We start from the raw sequence: 23,075 nt of genomic DNA, 5'->3' as shown, positions 1-23,075 counted from the left end.
CTAAGTACAGAGAGACATTTCATTATATGGGCTGCCAAGCTAAACCAGAATGGATATAAGGGTATTATGATTTCAGAATATGGGTCTAAGGATATGATGCTTTGGACAGGGTCTTCTTTTGTTTTCACAGAGGATGAGACTCTGTGGATTGTGTCTATCCCAATATGGTATGATAGACCACGCCCTCCTGAAAGGTTGCTGTGAACACCTTCAGAAAATTACTTCACTCAATTGCCGACTGAGATGACCCTGACACACAGGTTACACCATGAAAGATCTGAATACAGCGCCCCCATTCAGCAGGAAGCAGTTTGGAGAGAAAAACTGCGCCCATGTTCCCAAATATGGTTTATAAATGTTCTTTTACATTTAAAGGGGGATATGATATAGATATGAATAATTTGCTTTGGTGTGGATTTGAAGGTCAATTTTGTTATATGTATATGCATATTTCTAATCTTGATTAAGGTATTGTGACTGTATAGTTCATTTAAAAATGTAATGTATATAGGTTGTTAATGGATAATCATCGATAATTGTCAAGCTTTTAGTCATGTTAGTTAGATTTTCTAGATGTGCATAGATATATTTCAGCTAGATAGGCATTCTTCATATCTTTCAAAGACTGCAGAATATGACATTTAATGTTTTAATAACTTAGGGCTTTTCATGACAATGAGACACGTCTGCTCCTGGCAGCACCAATCTACTTCAAGAGGAAGATGGGCACCAAAGAGGCTCCTTAAGGAGTTTGATAGCCATTTGGGCAAGAAACTGCTCTTGCCTGGACTGTTGCATAAACAGGACACAGAGAACCTGCAGAAAGAGGACTGCTGAACTTGCCTAAAGGTGAGATGGCTTTTCGGGGTTCCTGACTCCTAAAAGAGTCTGTGAGACATTCTGCAGGACACAGCAAAAAGTGACTGAACTGTCTTTGGAATTTCCTGCTTGATGAAAATGTCTGCTGGATACTATGGGCCTGAAGGTTGAAGATGGATGCCCCAACAGTACAAAAGAACTTTGGGTGACTGTCCAGGCAGTGAGATGTCTCTGTCATTTCTAGAGTTTTGGATCTCTTGTTTGCTTAGGTAATATTATATCCTTCTGGAGTCTTTGATGGAGTTGAAGAATGGATAGTTATAGTTTTTCTTAGTTATGATAAAATAGATATAAATATTATAACTGTAATTCTTGCTTGATAACTGTTTTGCTATATGTAATCTTACTATGTTAAAGTGAAAGCCTTTCTATTTTGTTTAAACAGAAAAAGGGGAAATGATGGAGGTGGTTCTTGTATTTTATCTGTTGCTTTCATTGGTTAACTAATAAAGAAAACTGCCTTAGCCCATTTGATAGGCCAAACCTTAGGTGGGTGGAGTAAACAGAAGAGAATGCTGGGAGAAAGAAGCTGAGTCAGAGAGTCGCCATGATTCTCCCACTCCAGACTGACGCAGGTTAAGATCTTTCCTGGTAAGCCAGCTCGTGGTACTACACAGAATATTAGAAATGGGTTAGATCAATATGTAAGAGCTAGCTAATAAGAGGCTGGAACTAATGGGCCAGGCAGTGATTAAAAGAATACAGTTTCCGTGTAATTATTTCGGGGCATAAGCTAGCCATGCGGGCGGCTGGTGCTGGGGACGTAGCCCCGCTACTCCTATTACAACAAGACTGGAACTGGATGGTTATCACCCAGCTCCCACATAAAATTAGAGGAAAGCTTAAGAAGCAGTTGAAGTCGGGCAGTGGTGATTCACACCTTTTATCCCAGCACTTAGAAGGAAGAGGCAGGCAGATCTCTGTGAGTTCATGGCCAGCTGGTCTACAATAGCTAATTCCAGGACAGGCTTCAAAGCTACAGAGAAACCCTTTCTGGAAAAACCAAAAGAAAAAAACGAAAAGAAAAAAAGAAAGAAAGAAAGAAAGAAAGAAAGAAAGAAAGAAAGAAAGAAGAAAAACAGTTGAGGTAGAAGGAAATTCACCTGAGTTTAAAAAAGAAAGTTTTTAGTCCAAAATAGTGAGGTATTTATATATTAAGTATAGAGTCCAAGGCAGGTTAAATTTGACGTTTCCAGATTAACTCATAGCCACACATTTCATGGTCAAGGCAGAAGACTAGATGAAGAACAAGGGATAAAAGAAAGAGAACGTTACAAGGTTGGCTCACTTCTCCCTGTCTGCAGTAGATACAATTTGGTGTTCTAAGCCTCAGCTTGAATCCCAGGTATCAATTTTTAAACACATGGGCTTTATTTGCAATGAGCTTCCACAGACTGCCGGAGGGACACCTCCCTCCTCCAAACTAGCACAGTCAGCCCTGCATCTCTTGCAGGATGAATTCCACAAGAATGTCACAGAATCACACAAGTGCTCGGAAAGCAGCCAAAGCAGAGCTGGCAAACTCTGCATGGCTCCAGGGACTTTCCTTCAGTTTTAAGCTGGTTGTGATGGTTGACTATCAAATCTGAATTGACATGGTCCCTGTAAGTAGACATTTGTTCTTTCATTTCTGTCCCTATAATGCATACAATCATGGCAACCCAGAATATAATTCTGATTTTTATTAGAGAATATATCTAAAATACATTATCCATTAAGTTATGATATACTCTGTATCACAACTATACCAATTTTACACCTTATTTGCATCTCTAAAATTCAAGTCACTAAGTTACAACATAATTCAAATTTAAGATAACATTGCTACAAATATATAAGCATATTAAAAGTTTTTATTTAATATAACATCTTGAAATAGTGAACATTTATATAATTTATAATCATAAAACTGTAACTATTTTACCTGATTTGCTTCAATTATCTCAGTTTGTCTCATGATATGGACTTGTAACCAGTCATTCTACTTTCCTATGTTTTAAAAATAGCATTTTAGCAAATGAGCCTGAGTACTCATTATCCTATGGCTGTGGAGAAAGACAAGAAGCCATTTCTGTCTTTGCATTAGACTGCTATGAGTGATTGGGTGTGCCATAAGTCAGCCACCAACCTGCCACCACACTACCACCAGGGAGACACCTGAGACTTCTTCACATTTGATTAATAAGCACAACAGGTGAGAGACGCAAAGGTGGGATCCAAATCACCAGGGAAGAATTGTGCTCAGCTACAGAGAGGCAGCCACACTTCTATTGTTTGGACGCCCACTACAGGACCATTTTATTTAAAGGATGCTTTGATCTTTCTGTTCTTCAGGGGTTGAGCTGGGCGCCAGTTGTCCACCATCGGTTCTTCAGGTTCCCCCTCTGTGTTGAAGTTCAGTCTACGGAACTGAGACATCTTAAAAGACACAAAGAAATTAAAAAAAATGAAGTGCCAAAATATTACATACTTAAGTTTCATGTCTTATCTTTAAATGACACCCCCAAGGCTTGGCAGTGGTAGCATACACCTTAATCCCAGCGCGCAGAGGCAAGCAGCTCTCCAAGTTGAAGCTAGTAAAATCCACAGAACAAGTTCCAGTACAGTCAGGGGCTATACAGAGAATCTCTCTCTCTCTCTCTCTCTCTCTCATACATACACACACACACACATATAAAAGAAAATATAAATGCAGCCTCCAATATTCACACTATCATGAATTTCGAAAGTTATATTACATGTAGATAAATGAGAGAAGTATGCTTTCATGAGAAATCTATTTATTACACAAAGCTACTGGGGTCTTTGTCCAATAAAAGTTTTTTGTCAGATTGCTTTTCTTGTTTTCTTTTTAAACCAAACACCAAAAGTCTGTAAATTAATACCTCTGACATGTGAAGCAATGATAACAGTTTTAGATCCATATTGAAGTTTTGTTTTCTACCACAGAGAAGGCAAAGCTTAGCAAGTGCTCAAGTGTGTAAAGGGTCAGGCTACCATCTCCCCGGAAAGAATGGTTCCCTGCTTGACACTCGGGCCACTCTCACCCTGGAAACTGGCTCAGTTTTAGTCTCCTTTGAACCTTGTTTGGTTTCCTGACTCAAGGCAGCCACAGGCAGACTCAAATGTTTCTTTTTTCTTTTCTCTCTCTCTCTCTTTTTTTTTTTTTTTAGAAAAAGGCTCTTATTTGTCCAGAGCTTGCCTCCTAGGGGAGGCTGGCTAGCCTTCAGGCCCCAAGGATATATCAGTTCTCCTTTCCCTAAAATTGGGATTGCAAATTAACACCAATATGCTGAACTTCTTCATGCGTTCTCTGGAGTTTGAAGTCAGGTCCTGATATAAGTACTTCAGAGCCTGAATAAGCCATCTCCTCAGTCCAAAAGTGCTTGCATCAAGTTGGATGGATAGCACACTAGCACACTATGGCCCCTTTCCATCACTCATGTCGTGTTCAAATATTGGTAAATTGGACTCATCATTTTAGAATCAAAGACAAGGCAACGTATAGAAAATCTCATGGGAACACTTTCTCGCGCTAGAATATAGCTTAGAAATGAACAAGCAGTACATTGCTAGTCAGAGATGTGAAGGATTTGCTGGGCACCTTTGATCTTTAGAACAGGGCAGGGAAACAGTGGGGGCTGCCTCCGAGCATGTGATGCTCAAGAGGCTTTTCAGCCACCTAGGTTGTACAGAGCCAAGAAGCATAGCAAAGCGAAGGAAGTCTTGGAGGAAGAACCAGAGCTGTGCTCTGAACTGATCATGACAAGACCTCCAGATCCTGTGTTCCATGATATGCAAATATACCCTTACTATGGACTCTCACCAAAACATGCTATTCATATTTGTAGTTTAGTACCTTTTCTACAGCAAAGGGAAAACTCATTGACTGTACTTACTGGTATTTGGCACTAAAATGTGTGCAGACAATACAATATACACGCTGAAGCGGCTATTGATACCAGATTCTGAGCTAACGTAAGTTGTTCTTAGTGGAGGAAAAAGAACACTGTTTTTCTACACCGTATCTCAAGCAATCAGAAGTGGCATTTTAACCTTTCCCTCGTGCTACTTCAGGATGCTTGCTCAACTGTTCAACTCCCAGTTTAATTTTCAAGCCATATACCAGCCAAGCATGCCATTTGGTGGCCCATTTTGAAATTACTCCATGCGAGTTTCTAGTTGTATATTGATTTCCTCAAGGGTTGGGTGTGAACTATTCTTAAAACTAATACATTAATATTCTAAAAGATAATCCTGAAAAGAAAGTATGTTCCCAGTCATAGCTGGAGCTGCCCAAAAAACTGGGTGGAATGCACTTGTATTTCCTGTGCTTACAGTTTTTAATCAGCAGATTCCAGATGGTGACATAAGAAAGTCTGGCAATGTGATCTCTCTTTCATACTGTAAGTCTGAACCCTCATGACTTCAAAAATTTTTCAAGTTTAAATTACAGTTATTCAAATAATTGTCACTTCAAAACTGACTGCAGTTGTCTTTTATATTACCAGGATCTGACCTTTTGTGATTCCTGCAAAAAGTCTGTTCTCCACATCTCAGAATATGCTGAGGAAGTCAGAGGAAACACCCATTTGTGTTTGCTTGTATGGGTGCTCACTGGTGACTTACGGGCTGCACTGAGCACTCAAACATCACCAATTGCTCAGGAAACGTAAGAATGAATATCTGGTGTGAGCCTCTGAAGCAAGCTGGGATAGGGTGTTTTGAGAGATATTTTTTCTCCAAGCCAAGCTTGAGAAGGGCATCTCTCGTGCACAGGATTCTGCTAAGCTCTTTCATCACTGAGCAGGAGCCTAGGAATTATCACTGATATCTATGTAACCCTCAATATGAAGTCTCATTTTTCAAAGCCTCTATTTCCTCCTAGCTGTCAAAAAGCAATACATTAATAAGCAGACATCTTTCTCATGTAAATCTCACAATAACCAACAATCACAGATTAAACAAACTGCTTAAGAACTGCCTGCGGGGCTGGCAATGACAGCAAATCTTTACTAACTGCCAAACACTTCTGTGACGTTAGCCACAGGGTGAGAACTGACAGGAGGCTTATATCCCAGGTCTCACTGGGAAGGGCAGCTTTTCTGCCTCAGCTAAATGAGAACTCTCTCTAGAAAACCAACCTGCTCACTGCTGACAGTAATGGGTTCCCTGAGCACAATCCAGGTTACACATTCCAGCAGAGGCGGGGTGGTCAGAGAGCCAGGGTATGTCCAGTAGTCAAAGTTTCCAGGAAGAAGGGAGCGAGGATCAAAGTTAGTGAAGGCAGCACTCTTCCCCTGCAGGGCAAAAGCACAGAAGAAAGTCAACACCAGATCCACAGCAGGAGACTGACTATCAGCCACAGGTCTCATCAGTTCTCACGGGAAGTCTTTTGTACAGAAGTGCCAGGTTTAGTGACAAACGAAATGAAGAGCACTAACAGAAGGCATTTCACTTGGAAACATAGATTGCCTAGTGAGATCATGACAAGTTAATTGTGCTTCATCTTGTCATCAAAACAAAGTTTTCCATTGTCCTTAACTAATTATATATGGCATTTCTTTAAAACTATATTGTTACCACTAAAATGGCAAACATACTTAGGTTGCAATATTAACAGAAATAAATGATCTCTGGTAATAAAAAGTTGGTTTTGCTATATTTCAGAGCTACATTAAATCAAAATGTTCAGATCTTGTTGCAGCACTTTTAGACCAGTAATTGGATGACACTGCAAAATTTCACACTACTATTTTCCCTTTAAAGTTGTTGCTGAGATGAAGTGATATTAGAAAAAAAAGAAATGAAGGGAACCAAGGACAATTAGCAATTAAGAAAGAAAATAAAACCGTGAAGAAGACAGATCAGTCTTATCACATGACTCAAGGGGAGGCGCAAGATAGATGCAAACACTGTGCATTTCATAAGCTGGGTGCTGTTTACAGATGGGCTTTGTGCAACCAGGCTGCCATAGGGATGGCCAATGACTGCAAGTGAATGTTGCACATAAGCAGATGTCCCAAAACCTCAACATACCAATGCTGCAAAGAGGGTTTACACAGAACGGATGAACTCAGATAATGGAATATGAATCCTCATAGATTAGGCTTATCCACCCCAAATATTTCTGGATCTCCTAGATTAACATAGAGACCATAACACAGCAAGCCTCCCACAAATACTGTGTGAATCACTGAATGCTTTGTTCAGATGATCTTTCTGGCCCTTGATGTCCTCTGGGTCTTGAACATGTATGCTTCTAATAGAAAGTCAATACAAGACAAACTATTTAGCAGAATTAGAATCCATTTTTGCAGAAGGAAAAATAATATAAGCAATTATTTGCCTTCACTGAAATTTTCATCTAACCACCACATCATCAATAAAACTACTTATTCTGATCAAAAGAACACTTTAAAATCTAGAGTATTGAAAAGAGTTACCTTTGTTTTAATGGCGCTCAGGGCATCAAGAACTTTCTGAAGGCCTTGTGTAGCAGGTCCAATCTACAGAAAAGCAGGAGTTACAAGACCTGATAAGCCAGTTGGCACTCACCAGTTTTGACTTGAGCAACACAATCATAAAATTTCTGAAGGAGAAGGAGGAAGAGGAGGAGGAGGAAGAGAAAAAGGAGGAGGAGAAGGAGCAGGAGAAGAAGAAGCTATTCCTTAGACATGCCACACGTCATTTGTGCCTTGAAAACACTGACAACATAGCATTTCAGCTGTCACTGAATCTTTAGCTTACCTCAGCTTCTGTAACTCACTCTCCTTGTTCCCTTGCCCTATGTTTCCTATCACCTCCAACTGCTAAGCTGAATAAACTCGAAAGCTGTCCTCAGTTGATGCCTTTGAAGAAACTCACACTCTTGCCTACCCCTCCTTATACAAATTCTCCTTTTGCTCTCCCACTTTCTCGCCTTCCTATTTCTTAACTCCTTTGTTTCTTTTCAATCATTAGTAACCATGTTCTCAGGGACTAAAGGCCTCTCGCATTAGCAGTTTCTCAGGATTATATCCTGAACATTTTTATCATCTCTTTCTGCTGTCTGCATGAGCATCCTTTGGATGAGCTTCATGAACTCCTGCTACAACTCCCTCCTCAGCGTGGGACATAATTCTTGAGCGTCCACCCCAAAGTGTTCTAGACTTCCCTTTCCAATTTGCTGGGGGCAGCTCAACTCTGAGAGCCCACAGTTCCTGAAATTTGCCAACATCGAGAACCTGACCCAGAACCCCAGCACTACCCCACCAGAACTTGATCTCACTTTAGTACTGTCTGTCCTAAACTAATCAAGTAGGAACCTTAGCTGACGGTTTGATTAAAGCAAATCATATCTTACTGGTCACACTCAGTTTATGTCTGTCTTTTGATCACATTAATATCTAACTGGTTTCTAAGTGGCACACTCGAAGTGTCTTTCAGACATCCATAAGGAAAGAATGGAGTGGTGGAGAGAGAATTGAGTGTGGAAATACTTTAGTACCAAAGCATTTTCTCAGGATTTTAGTAGAATGTTCTTCCTGTTATCAATATTCTATCTAGCCAATCATTCTTGAACACAGAGAAACAAAGAACTGGGCCATTAACTAACCTTCAAAAAGATACCCAAAACAGCCAGTCCATCTGGTTGCTGTGCAGCTTTCCCAAAATCACCATATTTGGTGTTCCAGTGAACCAAGTGAAGCTAAAGTCAGGGGAGAAAAACCACAGCACGTGACTCACATGATAAAAGTGAACAGATTTCATCTAGTGGCTACTCTTCCCTCTCTTCTCTTTATAGCTTTATTAAAAAGCTTATTAAAAAGGAAATGGGGATAATTTTAAGAAAAAAAACTTGATTTACTTCTGGCTATATTTGTTATAATAATACATCACTTTATAAAGTACTCTAAAACGAGGAAATGTAGAATATCAAGAAAAGCAGAGATTTTATTTATGGATTTATAATAAAATAAATTCAGTGCTATTCTGACAGACTTAACTGGATGATAACAAAGCCCCTAAGAACCAACATGAAGGTCTTTTGAGTAGAGGTTGTTGACTTGGTATGTGTTAGACTTTAGTCTTAGAAATTTATGCTAAATAAGCTTTTCTCTGTGACAAAGAAATGATCTTACCTCTGCAGCATATTTTGTTTTGTTCACAGTGTGCTCAGAACCATGCCCATCGGATGAGCCCCAATGAAAGTGAAATTGGATCAATCTGTAGGTGCCATTGAGGGGTCCTCCTTTCAGTACTGAAATGACAATACGTGCATATAATGTCTCCAGATACACACACACACACACACACACACACACACACATTTGCCAGGCACATTGGTATGTCTCCTGTAAGCTCTCAGGCCCGAAGAGGGGAGACTTGATGGACAGTTAGCCAAAGGGCTAGTGGAATGATCTGCAAACCCAGGGGCCTATCTCCCCATGTAGCCCAAAGATTGTCCTGACAGTCCAAATACCAGATTTGTGAAAGAATTAAAAATATTATAAAATTTAACTGTGCTTATGCTAACTAACTTTGTCCCTGATAAACTGTTTCCAAACCTCTGAAACTTCCTATTCTGTAAAATGTGTAGTTCAATTGTTTATTTCATTAATAATAACCTACCCATCATCTCTATGTGTAGTGCAAGGTGCTTTATTTCAGAAGCTGAAATTTAAGCTATAGAAACTATTCGGATTATCTATCCTGGAATTAACTTGATTTTAGTCAACAGATCATCCTAGAGGCCACAGGCTTGGATTGCATCATTTAGAGACACTTGACAAGTGTGTTTTGAACAAGGGTTACAATAGAAGCAAACAAACTAAAACTACTTTTACTTTATGTGTATGTATCTACGCCCTTTAAACAATACAGTTAGATGTTTTCAGAAGTGACTTCGTTCTACTTGTCTATCTTTCTAGGATGAAAAGCATCTGCTGCTTTAGGTACATTTATTGGCCTTGGACTATAATTCTATAAAATAATGAACTTAAATTCACAGGGCTTTTTAAAACACAAGGGCAAAATCTGTACAATAAATATCATTTGCTTCATTTCACTTAAATACTGTAGCAAGGCCTATTCAACTATTCAAAGTAAAGAGTGAAACTGGCAGAGATATGCAGTGTGGCCTTTCCACAGCAACTATGTAACCATTGGCTGCTTACTCTTCCAATGGACCAAGAAAAAATAAGAATGAAAACAGAAAAAAAGAATCATAAATGGTGTTATATTACTCATATGTGAAGAAACATAAACTCAAATGTACTATGTTGAAATTGTGTCCCTTGAAGCACAGAAGCGACTGTGTGTCTGATGAGCGTGGGAAGAAAGTTTTGAGACCAGGCCCTTATGCTATGTTTTTTCAGAAATGCAAGAATACGGTTTTCCCCTTTTTATTCTTCTCTCTTATATTACATCCTGACTGTCGTTCTTCCCCACACCAGTCTCTCCCCACAACCTCCCCTCTCCTCCAGATTCATCTCTCTCCAGATCCACCTCCCACCCTACACACTTCCCCTCCACCTCCCCTCCACCAAGATATCCAGGGATATCAACCAAATACAGCATCACAAACTACAATAAGACCAGACATACACCATCACAAATACACACTTAACAATGCCATCATTTTGATGAAGCAATTTAGTGCTAGGGAAAAAGACTTTCTACCCTGATTCTGCAAATCTCATATGCAGCAAAAGTCATGCATAATGTCATTAGATCAGTCAAGGGGCTAATCCAATTCAACGAACCTATCTTAAGCATCAGGCATCACCAATTTAAGTGTATCTGCATTCCACCAGAGGAGAATCATACCGCCACCTCATATTTTAAAGTGAATATACCTTCCCACGATTTCTTATTCCCTCCTTTTCAGACTTTGAAATTGCATCATCTTCCACTTGTTTTAGGGAATATTTTAAACACAAATATATTTTGAGTGCATACACACTTTTATTTTTAAAGGCTTTGTGAACACTAGAAGAAATGATTCAATGTTAAATATACCCAGTGGTTTTAACACTAGACAGATGTTTTACCTCACATTAAAATAAAACTTGTTATGTAGAAGTCCATTGCCATTAATAAAGATTATTAAATCTTTAGAATTAAATTGCTACAGACAGCAACAGTTCTGGTTTCAGAAATTGTTAACATGGAGTTTAGTTGATTAAATCCTTGGAAAACATTGTCAGAATCTTACAATGCCTTTATCTTGGATAAATATAAAGTGTATCCCTTTGTCTAAGAAATAAAAGTTATAACACTTTGTTAAAAATAATTTACACTATATTCCTAAATAAATTTATTTATTCTGACTGTGATACCCCATTTTAAAAAATGTCTTGCTTGCTTTTCTCATGCAAAAAAATTTCAGTGTGGTAGAAATTACCAGCTGTATGATTATCCTCTGTAAAAATCCAGGTATTTGGGGGGAAGGAGTTTCCACAGAGTTCATGCTTTCGCTATGTCACAGAAAATTGTTCCACCAGGTGGGAGGATAAAGGGTGCTTTCTATTCTTGCTTACTGTAGACTTTCAAATAGCAAATTAAATTTCAACTCTTAAAACCAGAACTTGTCCCAATTTCAACTTTTATAATCTGTTACCAGTTAAACACAGTATAAATACCATAACACTATATAATAATGTCTTCTTATGCTGGATACCTAAATTATTAAACCATATTTTTGTTAAAATAGAAGATTCTATACTGCTGAAATCAATTAGAAACCCATATAAAATAACTGAAAATTTACCATTTTTCACTATTTTTCTTCCTAGTCACTATTGCTAATTAGGATGTATTTAAACAACAAACTAAAGAACACTGGGGTAAGTAATCTCCTTTAATCCAAATAACTAAACATCCCAATACAGTTTACATAAACCAACATTTAGTGATTTCCTGTCCAAACAGACAAATGAAAACTTTCCACAGATAAGATGTCAACGTTAATACTTAAAAACTTTTCTCCGCAAAAACTCTGAAATTTTTTAATCTGTCCTTGCAATTTTTACTACTTATTAAACTATACATACTTTTCCATTGACAGTACCAAATAATCCCTAGGACTATCTATAGTCATGCAAGCATATCTGAGAGAGGAGCTCATATTCCATTTATGCTAAACAATAAAACATTTAGCTATCAACTTCATTAGAGTAGCACAGTGAAAAATCAATTGTTTTAGCTTAAGCTATGTAGGATTACTTAGGCTTATGCCTGACCCCTTTTAGGAAAGAGTGTCACCACTACTCAGTGCGCTTAGGAAACACTGATCAGTGTTTTGAGTATTAGAGATTCTGCTGACATGATTAACAACGCGCATGGAACCTTCCTTGGTTGCTTATGATTGTTTGTGGAAGGTAAATTTACAGCTTCAAAACTAAGTCCCTGAAAAGTTAAACAGAACCCAGGTACAAAGCTCCATTATGTTACCCAGACAATGGCCAGCTTCAAAGGCACACTGGGGAACAACTCAGCTTCCTTCTTTCTTCTTGAGCTAGCATAAACAAATAAACATTGTTTCTCTTTTAAAAAAGGAAGCCCTAACTGGAATGAATATGATGTGTGAGCTGACCGAAAATTCCAAGGTTACTCAATATTCTTCTGTAGCTTTGCAATAAAGCAGAGTTTTAACTTATTAACGAGAGTTAATAAGTTAGCAAAGGCTAATGCTTCCACTCCTTTAGTACCAGAAAAAGCTGGCAGGAAAACATCTCAATCAGAGGTTATTCCTTCATAATACTTTTAAAAAGAACTTTAAAAAGGGATTATTATCAAATTTTCCATTAATTTAAGATTACTGACTTTAAAGGAATTTTGAGAACTTTACTATGAGTTTCAGGTTAAGACCTATGAATTCCAAGTGTTAAAAGAAATACCTCCAGGTAAAAGGACAGAACATCAAACTCAGCTAGTTCAGTTTTGAGAGCAGGTACTAAAGTCTATGTGTAAGATAACATTTAGAACCTACTGCAAGGCCAGAATTCAAGATTTAATTCTACAAGGCTGCGTTCTCAGTGGGGTAAACAGAGTGGGGTCAGGGTAAATGACTGATGCATTTAAATGCAAAAAATTAAAAATAGCTCAACAAAGAATCATTAAATGTTAATTTTCAAAATAGGAAGTAACCAAAATGAATTCATTTGAGACTTATGTGTACAGAAAAAATATATCACCTTTTAAAAATGTGGTATGTAGAATTAAACATTGACAGTGCTTATCATTTGAGTATTCATATACACAAATATTAAAGGCCACTAGTTCATGTTTACAGGAGAGTGGTGCTGAGAAGGACAAGCCTCAGCACATGGTTCTCTTTCTTCATATTGTGGGCTGACTAGAGCTGCACTACCTACCTTTCCTCTACTTTTGAGAATTTAAGAATCATTAAAAAGAAAATCTAAAGAGTATTTCTCCAGGTGCTGCATAACTTTTTAACTTATTCTGTAAGTTGATTTTCCTTTTATATCAACATTTTAATACATTCTACATTCTTGTTTAACCAACGTCACTGAAAGAGATAGGAGACGCTGGCAAAATTACAAAGGAATCTTTCATGGACAAGGGAGAACAATTCCCTCTAATCTTCACTGACCTTTGTTTTTCCTAGACCTTTTTGCTATCTAGGGCACAAAGACACACATTCTGTTCTCTCTTTAACCCCCTGGAGTTTCCTAATTCCCTTTCCTGGAGTCTCTTAAAACACAACCCAATCATTTATTCCTGCAAAGGAACGAAATTTACTCTGGGAATTCTTTACTGGGGTGTCATGTGGACGCCTAAGCCTTCTTATTTTTCTCACATCATTTTTGCAAGTACCAAAGTGACAGCCCTCCCTTTTTGCAGATATTGACAGATACCAACTGAGAACACTGTCTGTGAGTCTCTAGCTAACAGATTTCCAAATGTCAGGATTTCCCACCTGGGGAACAATTTTAAATCAAAAAACGTATTGGTAGCCACATATCCTGTTCCCTACCCACTTCCCTGTGCCTGGGGTCTTTGGGAAAGCTACTGCCACAAAACCATCGCCCTTACTCTATCTTCCAAAAGCTCGGAAACCAGACTTGTGCCACAGGAACCCTCATTCTTCTCTTCAATCAACAGCCCCCCTCCACCCACCCACACATTGTTTGCTTCTGCTAGGGTCTTAAACATTCCTCAGAGAATTCTTAAACCAAACAATCCATTTCAAGACCCTTGGATCCCATATCAGTTCCTTGAACAGTTTACTTTTGCATGCATCGAGGTTACCGTCAAAGCCTATTGTTTTATAGCCTTCTTTATAGCCTTCTATTTGAGACGTCTTCAGTACATTCTGGACTCTGAGGATACAAGAAAGGAATCAGACCTCAACTACCCTCATGACCCTTATCTTAACAAGGCATGTTGTTAGTGATGTTGACAGAAAGACTCCTAGTATGGCAGACACGGGGAAGAGACCATAGCTAGGTAATAAAGGTGACCAGCTTCTTCATCACTCTCATGACTTGACATAACAACAAAGGCTCTGCAAGACTTCTGTCTCCCACCAGCAGGGCCCCTGTTGACCCGCTGACTCAACAAAGTCCCAAGGGCTGCTCAGGACAGGCCCGACAGACAATTGTGGGCCAATCAACCACCTAGCTTTCTTTAAACTGACCAACCTTAAGTCAGGAGAGAAAAATTCTTCAGAGGAAAAAAAAAAACCTGCCTTCAAGAAGAGACTGGCTTTTTTTTTTTCTTTTTGGCATTCTGAATTTTCCATCTTCTTGTAGAGGGTCTTTTCTCCATGTGTCTGCTGTATATGTATGCGACCTCACCCCCTAATAAGTGCACCTTTTTCAACTGTTGCTTCTCTCTGAAGTATTTGAGATTTTTCTGCTGCTACTGAAACATAATATTTTAATTGCACATCATATACATGCTAGCATTTAGCAGAGGCAATACTTTCACCTGTGACAGCAATAGTAACTGTTTTCTCTATCTTTGTCCTTTTCCTCTAACACACTCCTTCTCCAAACTACCACCAAACATAATGCATTTCAGGTCCATTTCATTCAGTGACCTTCAAAGGAAAACACTCAGGAAAATAGGACACTGACAATTAAATCAGTCAGTGAGCAATCAAGACAGCTACCAAGTCTAAACGGAATCAGTCTCCTCTTTCTAAATAAAGCAGAAAAGCATTCACCAACATCCTGTCAGCAGCCCAGTTACAAATAAATTATGGTAACTGGGCTTTTCAGTAACTGGTTAAGCATAGCCAACTCACTCTGAAAACTCTTCCCTTGTGAAGCAAATTTCTGAATGAGATCCTGCTGCCTTTGTCACAGTATGCCGACACCGGCCAATACACGAGGCGTTTACCAGGAACTTCAACATTTTAAGTCATCAGACTCATCACTTTCCATACTGCTTACTTGAAGACACCAAAGACATACTTATCGAGGATTGACATCATCAGCTCAGGAGGATAAATGTTTTAAAAGTTGTTTAAAAGTTAAGAGAATCTTAAAAGTTTCAAAGTTTCAAAAATTCCCTGGTTTCAGCACTGTTACGGACCTGGCTTGCTTTCTGTGACTTCTCGCACGCAGGCACATTGCCCAGTACCCTACAGATCTCACAATCTGACAAAGTAGCAAACAGCCCCAGGATAGTTTACATTTGCCTGCTTTAGAACCTAATAAAGAAATCAGACACCTTAGCTTCTAGAAACAGACTGTGGTGGCAAGGGCCTCCTGTCAGTGTCCCTGTATCTTCCATTAAAATGGAAACTGACCTGAACAGTCCTGGGAGTCATCAAACTCCACGTTGAAGGAGTGGCCATTGTTGAGAATCTTCTTGGAAGTAGCTTGGTCATAGCACACACTCAGAGGCTGGAGGGCAGAGTCATACTGGGCGGTCTTGGTGTCAATGTCAACCGGGGACTGCCGCTCTCCATTGGCAATGGGGAAGTCTTTATGCCAGTGCTCTGGTCCTGAAAGTGAAAAGACGCCGTGAAGCCATCAGTGTGGGAAAGGGGACACTAGCAACTAGAAACCACCGGTAATTCTAGAGATAGTCTGCTCAGGTCCGAATTTGGAGGTGATACTTTATAGCACTGTAACATTTACAAAAACAAAATGTTCCTCAGTCTCCATATTAGTAACATGAAGCAATAATATTTCAAGTCTTCTTAAGAAAGATCTGTGTGAAAATTAGAATTCATACATCCGTTTCTTAACAGATGATGTCAGGCAAACGTTAACAATTTTGAGGTCTTTTTACCTAAATTCAATAACTAAGACTGGGCAGAACTACTGATAGGGCTGTAGTCCAACTGAGGCTACACATCCTCTTGCGATTGGGTTTGGGATATATATTCTCCCTATGGCATTATCAGGTCTGGATGCCTTTTGCTGTCACTCTAGGTGAGAGTACAGAGGATATAGACCGAGGCTCAGGCACAGACACCTCCTTTAAATTCTTTCTACTAGAGAGCCCACACACTTCAGCCACGAGCCAGGTGCACTTTCTTTTCCCCTCAGCTGTCCTCAGGCACGTAGGTCTGTGACCAGGAAAACATCCAGTTATCAACGACACTGCAAGTTGAGAAATGAATAGAGAACTCTGGAGCCAGCTCAGTTAGATTCAAACTGGCTCCAGAAGATGCCTTAACAAAGTGCGCTGGGAATCTTAGCTACAGGTGCGGCAGAGACTGAAGCGAAGGGGACAAGAGTCCCCTGTCTCCCCCTCCCCCTCCGTAATCTTTCTGTGACCTACAACTAAAATATTCGTAACAACCTTCGTGTGCTTCTGCCTAGGTTGGCATAAGGTGACCAGCTGTGGTCCTTACAGGTACTGTCCTCCGGTCTTGTGTTGCACTGTCCCTCCCGGCCCCTGGGCACAGCCAGGCTGGCTTGACATCAGATCCTCGACAGTTCTCCGAGTCGCGCCAGGGACATCCTAGCGCGGGGGCCCGGCTGGGACCCAAGCATCCAGCTGCGCTACGGGAGCTGGGTGCTAGGCAGGAGCCTAACCGAGACCTGGAGCGCGTGGCCCAGAGCTCGCGGCCTCGCACTCACCGTTGTGCCCGCTGTATCCCCAGTGGTGGGACATGGTCGCGCCGGTGCTTGGGGCAGAGCAGCAGTCGTCCTCTGCTTAGCGGTCTTGCAGTGTGTGTCGCGGGTCGCACGGTCCGGCTTTTATAGGCTCCCGCCAACTTGGTGCTCTGGGCGGCCCCGGGGAGGGACCGAGTGGACCTGAGCAAGGGGAGGAGACCGTGGAGCTGGCTGGACGTAGGTGACAGGCGGAGGCCTGGGTAGCCGGGGGCTCCCGCTGCTTGGTCTGGGCGGGGCGCCCTCCGGCTGCTCTCCGCTTCTGCGTCCGAGCCACTCTGCGGCAACCGCGCGCTCTCCACCCCTCCCGGAGCATCGCTACTTCCCGGGCCGCCGGCGCCCCACATCCCGGGCACCATTGTATGCACAGTCCGCGTTAGCCGCTCACAGAGCTCGACTCCGCTTCCCAGCGTCGCCGGATCACCTGGCAGCGGCCCGCACGCGTCTGTAGAGTTTGACCTTGGGAGGGGAATGTCTTGGAGCAGCCCGGAGCAGGGATACCCGAGCCGGGAGCGGGGAACCGGGGCCCCCTGCTGCCCGGCTGCGGGAAGACGACCCAGCCTTGCCACCAGGGCGCCCTCCTCCAGCTTCTCACTTGCCCCACAAATTAACACAGGACACTGAGCTTTCCAGTCGTGTATTGATACAACATAACCCAACACTTCTCAAAAATCGTTTTTTCTTTTGGAATCGGGTTTAAAAAAAATCTTCCAAAGAGACGAGAACTTTCCCTGCCTGGCAAAGGAATTTTGGAATGCCTAAACAAACAACAAAATAATTTGATCAAAATGACTTAAAAAAAGGGGTGGGGGGGAAGGTAGCTCTCTGGCTTTCCAGGAACCTAAGGCGTTCCAGAGATACATTTCGCAGTGTTCCGTTTGGGCATTTATATTTAAACGCTTCCCTTTGGTTTCTTCCCATTCTGACTTTGTGAACGTTTTCGTAGACTTCTGAATCTATTGTGGATCTGAGGCCATAAAATTGAGCTGGATATAATAGGGGGGCGAGGGTGCTAGATTTCACGTTACTTATATATTAAAATCTATGTGTAAATGCAATGGCACATTATCATGTCACTAGATTTTCAGTGTTCTTGAAATCTACATACATTTATTTCAGTCAAAGCCACACAGAGATGCTGTGTGTGTAGATCTCCTTGTTCTTATTTTAAGATTCAGAAAACTGTGTAAGTCTCTATATATGAGTCTTTGTGTTGATGTCAAGGGAAATTTCTGACGAAGGAGAGTCAATCACTAATTTTAGATTTCTAGGACTTTTACAGAATGTAGTTCACAGAGTGCTTCCGTCTGTAACACTAGACCTGAATAATTTGCTGTGTGGCCCTGACTCATTTCCTGTGAAGTCCACTTTTCCGTTACTGTCCTGCACTGAACAGGAACAGGTTTTGATCAAGTACCCCACCAACTCCGGTTGTAGCTACTGGGAATCTTCATCATCTCTGGTACTTTTTCTTTTCTTCTTCTTCTTCTTCTTCTTCTTCTTCTTCTTCTTCTTCTTCTTCTTCTTCTTCTTCTTCTTCTTCTTCTTCTTCTTCCTCCTCCTCCTCCTCCTCCTCCTCCTCCTCCTCCTCCTCCTCCTCCTCCTCCTTCTTCTTCTTCTTCTTCTTCTTCTTCTTGTATTTTTCAAGACAGGGTTTCTCTGTGTAACAGCCCTAGCTGTCCTGGAACTAACTCTGTAGACCAGGCTGGTCTCAAACTCACAGAGATCCTCCTGCCTCTGCCTCCCGAGTACTGGGATTAAAGGCATGCGCCACAACCTCCAGGTTCTGGTACTTCTTAGTGGGAGCCAAGCTCCTGCTAGGGAAGCTCCCTTGTCCTCCTTTGGACAACCAAGACAGTCTCAGGTATTGTATTTCTTATTCATTTCCCTTTCAAATTACAGTGATTGTTGGCATTTTCTGTCTGCTAGGTTTTCATGGCCGGAGATGGCTTTGCACAGTCACACAGGTAGATCGGTCACTTTCAAGCTCTATTGTATTGCAGACGTTCCTTCCAGGTTGTCATCAGTCAGTGGCTTCCAAAGGTTAACACTGGGCTTTTAAAAGCAAAAACAATTCTTTTATGCTCATGTCTTTTTAGAGAGAAGAAATGTACCTCCAGGGGGGAAAATATATATATATATATATATATATATATATATATACACAATATATATATATATCATATGATGATCAGGATCAGGAAAACATAAAAATTACTAAAATCATGTTCCACTTACTATAGTAAAAAGTCTTTATTATGAATCTGAATAAAAATTTAAAACAAAATGAGAAAACATTTGATTTACTCACAAATACAGATACAGATAGTTAATATATGTTACAAAGAAATATAAATGATTTGATTCATGCCATAATCAAGAAAAGGAGTCAGTAATCTCATAGTTATTCATTAGAGTAATAAGGTATTTGGAGACTGAGAGCCATTCACTTCTCAGGGCTCCCGGATCTCTATATGTAATCTACTCTCTAACCTAGTGTCTGTGATGCAGCAAAGTAATCTGATACCACTATCTATGCACCTGTTTATAACACACCACCATAAGCCATTGAGTGCTTACTGTGAAGTGAATTCAGTTAGTGAGTGCCCATTAACCACCTGACACCTGAAGTCACCAATAAGTTATGTCTTTAGAGTTCGTCCTACCCAGGGCTGTACAAAATTCCATGCAACAGATGTAAAAGTAAACATCTGGGCCAAAGGGAGAGAAAGCCTCCAGCTGCCTGGAATTTCTTTGTGGGAGGAATGAAGAATGTTTGGGACATGAGCATCCATTCTAACACACACTGAGCCATGAAAGGATTATACTCGCTGACTAGTTTTGTGTCAACTTGATACAAGCTAGAGCCGTCTGAGAAGAGGGGATCTCAACTGAGAAAATGTCTGCCTAAGACGCAACATTTACTTAGTGATTGGTGGGGGAGGTGGGCTGATGGTACTGATTCTATAAGAAAACAGACTGACTTCTCATCTGAACACGGCGGACAATGAGGGCTGATGAGAAGCCAAGGACAATGGCACTGGGTTTTGATCCTACTTCATGTTCTGGCTTTGTGGGAGCCTAGCCAGTTTGGATGCTCACCTTCCTAGACCTGGATGGAGCCGTGAGGACCTTGGACTTCCCACAGTACAGGGAACCCTGACTGCTCTTCGGACTGGAGAGGGAGGGAAAAGGAGTGCGGGGAGGGGGAGAGGAGTGGGAGGAGGGGGACGGAAATGGGAGGCTGGGAGGAGGTGGAATTTTTTTTTCAATAAAAAATAAAAAAAAAGAAAGAAAGAAAACAGACTGAGCCTCTCAAGGGGAACAAGCCAGTAAGCAGCACCTCTCCATGGCATTTACATCAACTCTTGCATCCATGTCCCTTCCCTACTTGAATTCCTGTCCTCACTGCTTTTGATGATACACTGGTATATGGAATTGCAAGTAAAATAAACCCTTTCTTTCCCAAGTTGCTTTAGGGCATGGTGTTTCATCACAGCAATAGTAACCCTAGCTAAGAAATACTCTTTCTTTTTATATCCTAGGTACTAGAACCCTTTATCTAAGCTGAGCCCCAGGATAAACGTGTAGCTACTCATGTAAAACTTTTTGAAAGTGTTTTGTGTTTAAGAGTACGAAGAAGCCAGAGGCAAGTATAAGGAAGAGACTGATGCAAATTATAACTAAGATAGACAGAAGTTTGAGGTGACCCCTTCCAACTCTTCATTTTACTGACAAGAGTAAGATTGTGTCTGTGTTCCCCTTGTCATCCCACCTTTGTGTTTCCCTTCTTGACAAGTCCCTGTGGTCTGGAAAGTCATCTGACTCTGACTCTGACTTCCCTTTTTTCCTGTGAGGCTCCTGGCATTCTTCTTCAGGAATGAGAGGCAGGCTTGTGGGTTTGTACTGGGTCTCTGAGCCTTTTCCACTGTATAAACCTGCGTGATCTGCACTATTCCCCAAGCCTCTGTGTTTATATGTGGAATGTATTCAGCACTGTTAATACAGGGCTGTTGAGTGATAAGCTTCATTTATGTGGCTTAACTGAGGCTTCCTGTGTTATTTAGCTTCTCTGTTAGGTTCCATTTTATTGTAGAGGAGAAGCATGGATTAGCAAAATTAAAATCAGACTTTCCGTGTGAGCTGAGTCCACCCCTGGACTCCACCATAGCCCTGAACTAAAGTTATGCAAGTTATGCAATCTCTTTCAGCTTGTCCTGCTCCATTTGTAAAATAATGAGAGAGAATTCTGGCCATAGAATAGCCAGATATAAGATAAAGGGTCTGGAAGATTTTAAAAGCCTGGCATGGTTTTATTCCTGAATTAATAATATAATGATAATTATAATATATTCCACTAAAAATAATAGAATGCCTTTTCTATGTTACTAACTTGTATGGAAAAGAGAATTTAAATAACATGCTTAAATTTTGCATTATTAAAATAATTTGTTAAAATGATTCATTTACCAATATAGTTCTGAAAAATAACTTACTAAAAGTACTTATCTACCAATACAGTATTAAATTCTTCACATCAGTCTAAGTTGCAGCCAGAGACACTGGATGACAGAGATAAGCTTTTTGACCCCAGGTCCCTCAGCTAGTAAGCAACGGAGCCAGGTATGAAAGAAACTGGTAACTCCAGTTTGAACCCTCAGCCACCTGTCCTTTGGCCTCCAAAGAGCCAATGCATTCCTCTTTGTCAAGGACTCTGCTCCATGGTAGTGGAATAACAATGTGTTAAGATTGTGTATGCAGCCCTACTCTGGAAAGCCAAGTTATGTCAACATGCCAAGCACTTTTATAACATCCTGCCAAAGTCCTTCTAAGTACAGCATGGGGGAGAGATAACACGAACTTTATATCTACAAACAGTTGAATTCAACTGCTCTTAGCCAGATGTTTTCTAGATTTTAAAAAAGTGTAATGCCTACATTTCTAAGTTTAAAGACATTTAAAAATGTCTTTGCTTTTCATAAAAACTGGTAATATTTAATTTCTATAAGAACAAAATTCATCCAGAGTAGTCAATGAGCTCAAGTACATTAACAACTTTCCATTTTAAGCAGAAGTGAGTTGAAATACTAAATGAAAAAATTATGCTCAAGCATGTGAACAACACCTTTTTAATATCAGGTGTTTCAGAGCTGCTGCCTCATTCACCATACACAATATTCTAATAAATAAAAGCCCACCTGTCATTAGAACATCGGTTCTTAACTGATTTACCCTACAGGGGACATTGATGATCTCTGGAGAGACTTCTAGCTTTCCTTGCTTGGGAGACATGAGTGGTGTGTGGCTGGCATCCAATGGACAAAGGTCAAGGATGCCCTACATTTGCCACAGTTCAACCCCTAATGCCACCTATCATGAGCATTTTCTTTATCCACAGTTTCATTAGCTTCAGTTACCCATGGTCAGTCAAATAAAGGAAATAGTAAATGGTAGATTCCAGAAACAAACTATTTATAAAACTTTTATCATCCACCATTCTCATGAAATCTAACAATATTCTGACTGATCCCACCAAGACATGCTACAAACACTACCTGCCAATAACAATTTAGCAGGTATCTTGGTTATCAGATTGACTACTCAGGTATCAGAGAATTTTTTTCAAGCAACACCTGTTTTACTTCATGATGACTCAAAGCACAAAAGTAGTAACCAGAGTACAAAACTTGGGAAGACAAATTAATGCTGGAACTGTACACCATAAACTGCAGAGCATCTGGGGATAAGAGTGGTCTATCTATGGTCTGGTACCATCTACATTTTGAGGTACAAGTAGGAGTCTTGGGCTGTATTTCCTCACATATGAGAAAACCCACTGTTCTGGGCCATGAAATTCTGACATAAGACTGTCTACATGGTAAAGGCCTGAGGTAGAGCTCAAGAGCAGAGTCCTGGCCTAGTATGAACAAAATCATGCCTTCATTTTCAAAGAGAGAGAGAAATGGGGGAGAGAATCTGGAAAACAATTATTTGTATTTGTAATTGTGTTTAAAATGTCTGAGATCTTTGCTAGTGCTGTGTCCATAATATTTCCTCTTTTGTTTACTGGATTGAGTAGGAAAGAATAGGACCCTATCACTGCACCTTGGGAAA

General features: G+C 40.4%; 1 protein-coding gene across 1 annotated transcript; it reads right to left on the bottom strand.

Annotated features, from left to right (window-relative positions):
• Positions 1 to 2,546: 2,546 nt before the first annotated feature.
• Ca2 (carbonic anhydrase 2) lies at positions 2,547 to 17,086 on the bottom strand. The gene is made up of 7 exons (XM_057790492.1): positions 16,929 to 17,086; positions 15,644 to 15,841; positions 9,003 to 9,121; positions 8,477 to 8,569; positions 7,326 to 7,388; positions 6,024 to 6,179; positions 2,547 to 3,297 (listed from the first exon to the last, which is right to left on the bottom strand). Exons 1-7 carry the CDS (start codon positions 16,960 to 16,962, stop codon positions 3,178 to 3,180), a joined length of 783 nt encoding a protein of 260 aa, XP_057646475.1. The 5' UTR covers positions 16,963 to 17,086; the 3' UTR covers positions 2,547 to 3,177.
• Between the last annotated feature and the right edge of the window lie 5,989 nt (positions 17,087 to 23,075).

Source organism: Chionomys nivalis, chromosome 16, assembly GCF_950005125.1.
Source record: "Chionomys nivalis chromosome 16, mChiNiv1.1, whole genome shotgun sequence".
NCBI classification, from domain to species: Eukaryota; Metazoa; Chordata; class Mammalia; order Rodentia; family Cricetidae; genus Chionomys; species Chionomys nivalis.
The sequence above is the reverse complement of the archived record's forward strand: the minus strand, read 5'-3'. Positions and strand labels throughout refer to the sequence as shown.

Bases quoted from the DNA above. Each gene is read 5' to 3' on its own strand.
- Ca2 (XM_057790492.1), bottom strand. From the start codon at position 16,962: ATGTCCCACCACTGGGGATACAGCGGGCACAACG. The intron at 6,180-7,325 runs GTAACTCTTTTC...TTTGCCCTGCAG, and splicing joins TGAGCGCCATTAAAACAAAG to GGGAAGAGTGCTGCCTTCAC. The intron at 3,298-6,023 runs GTTGGTTTTCTA...GTGTCTTTTAAG, and splicing joins TTACTGTCAGCAGTGAGCAG to ATGTCTCAGTTCCGTAGACT.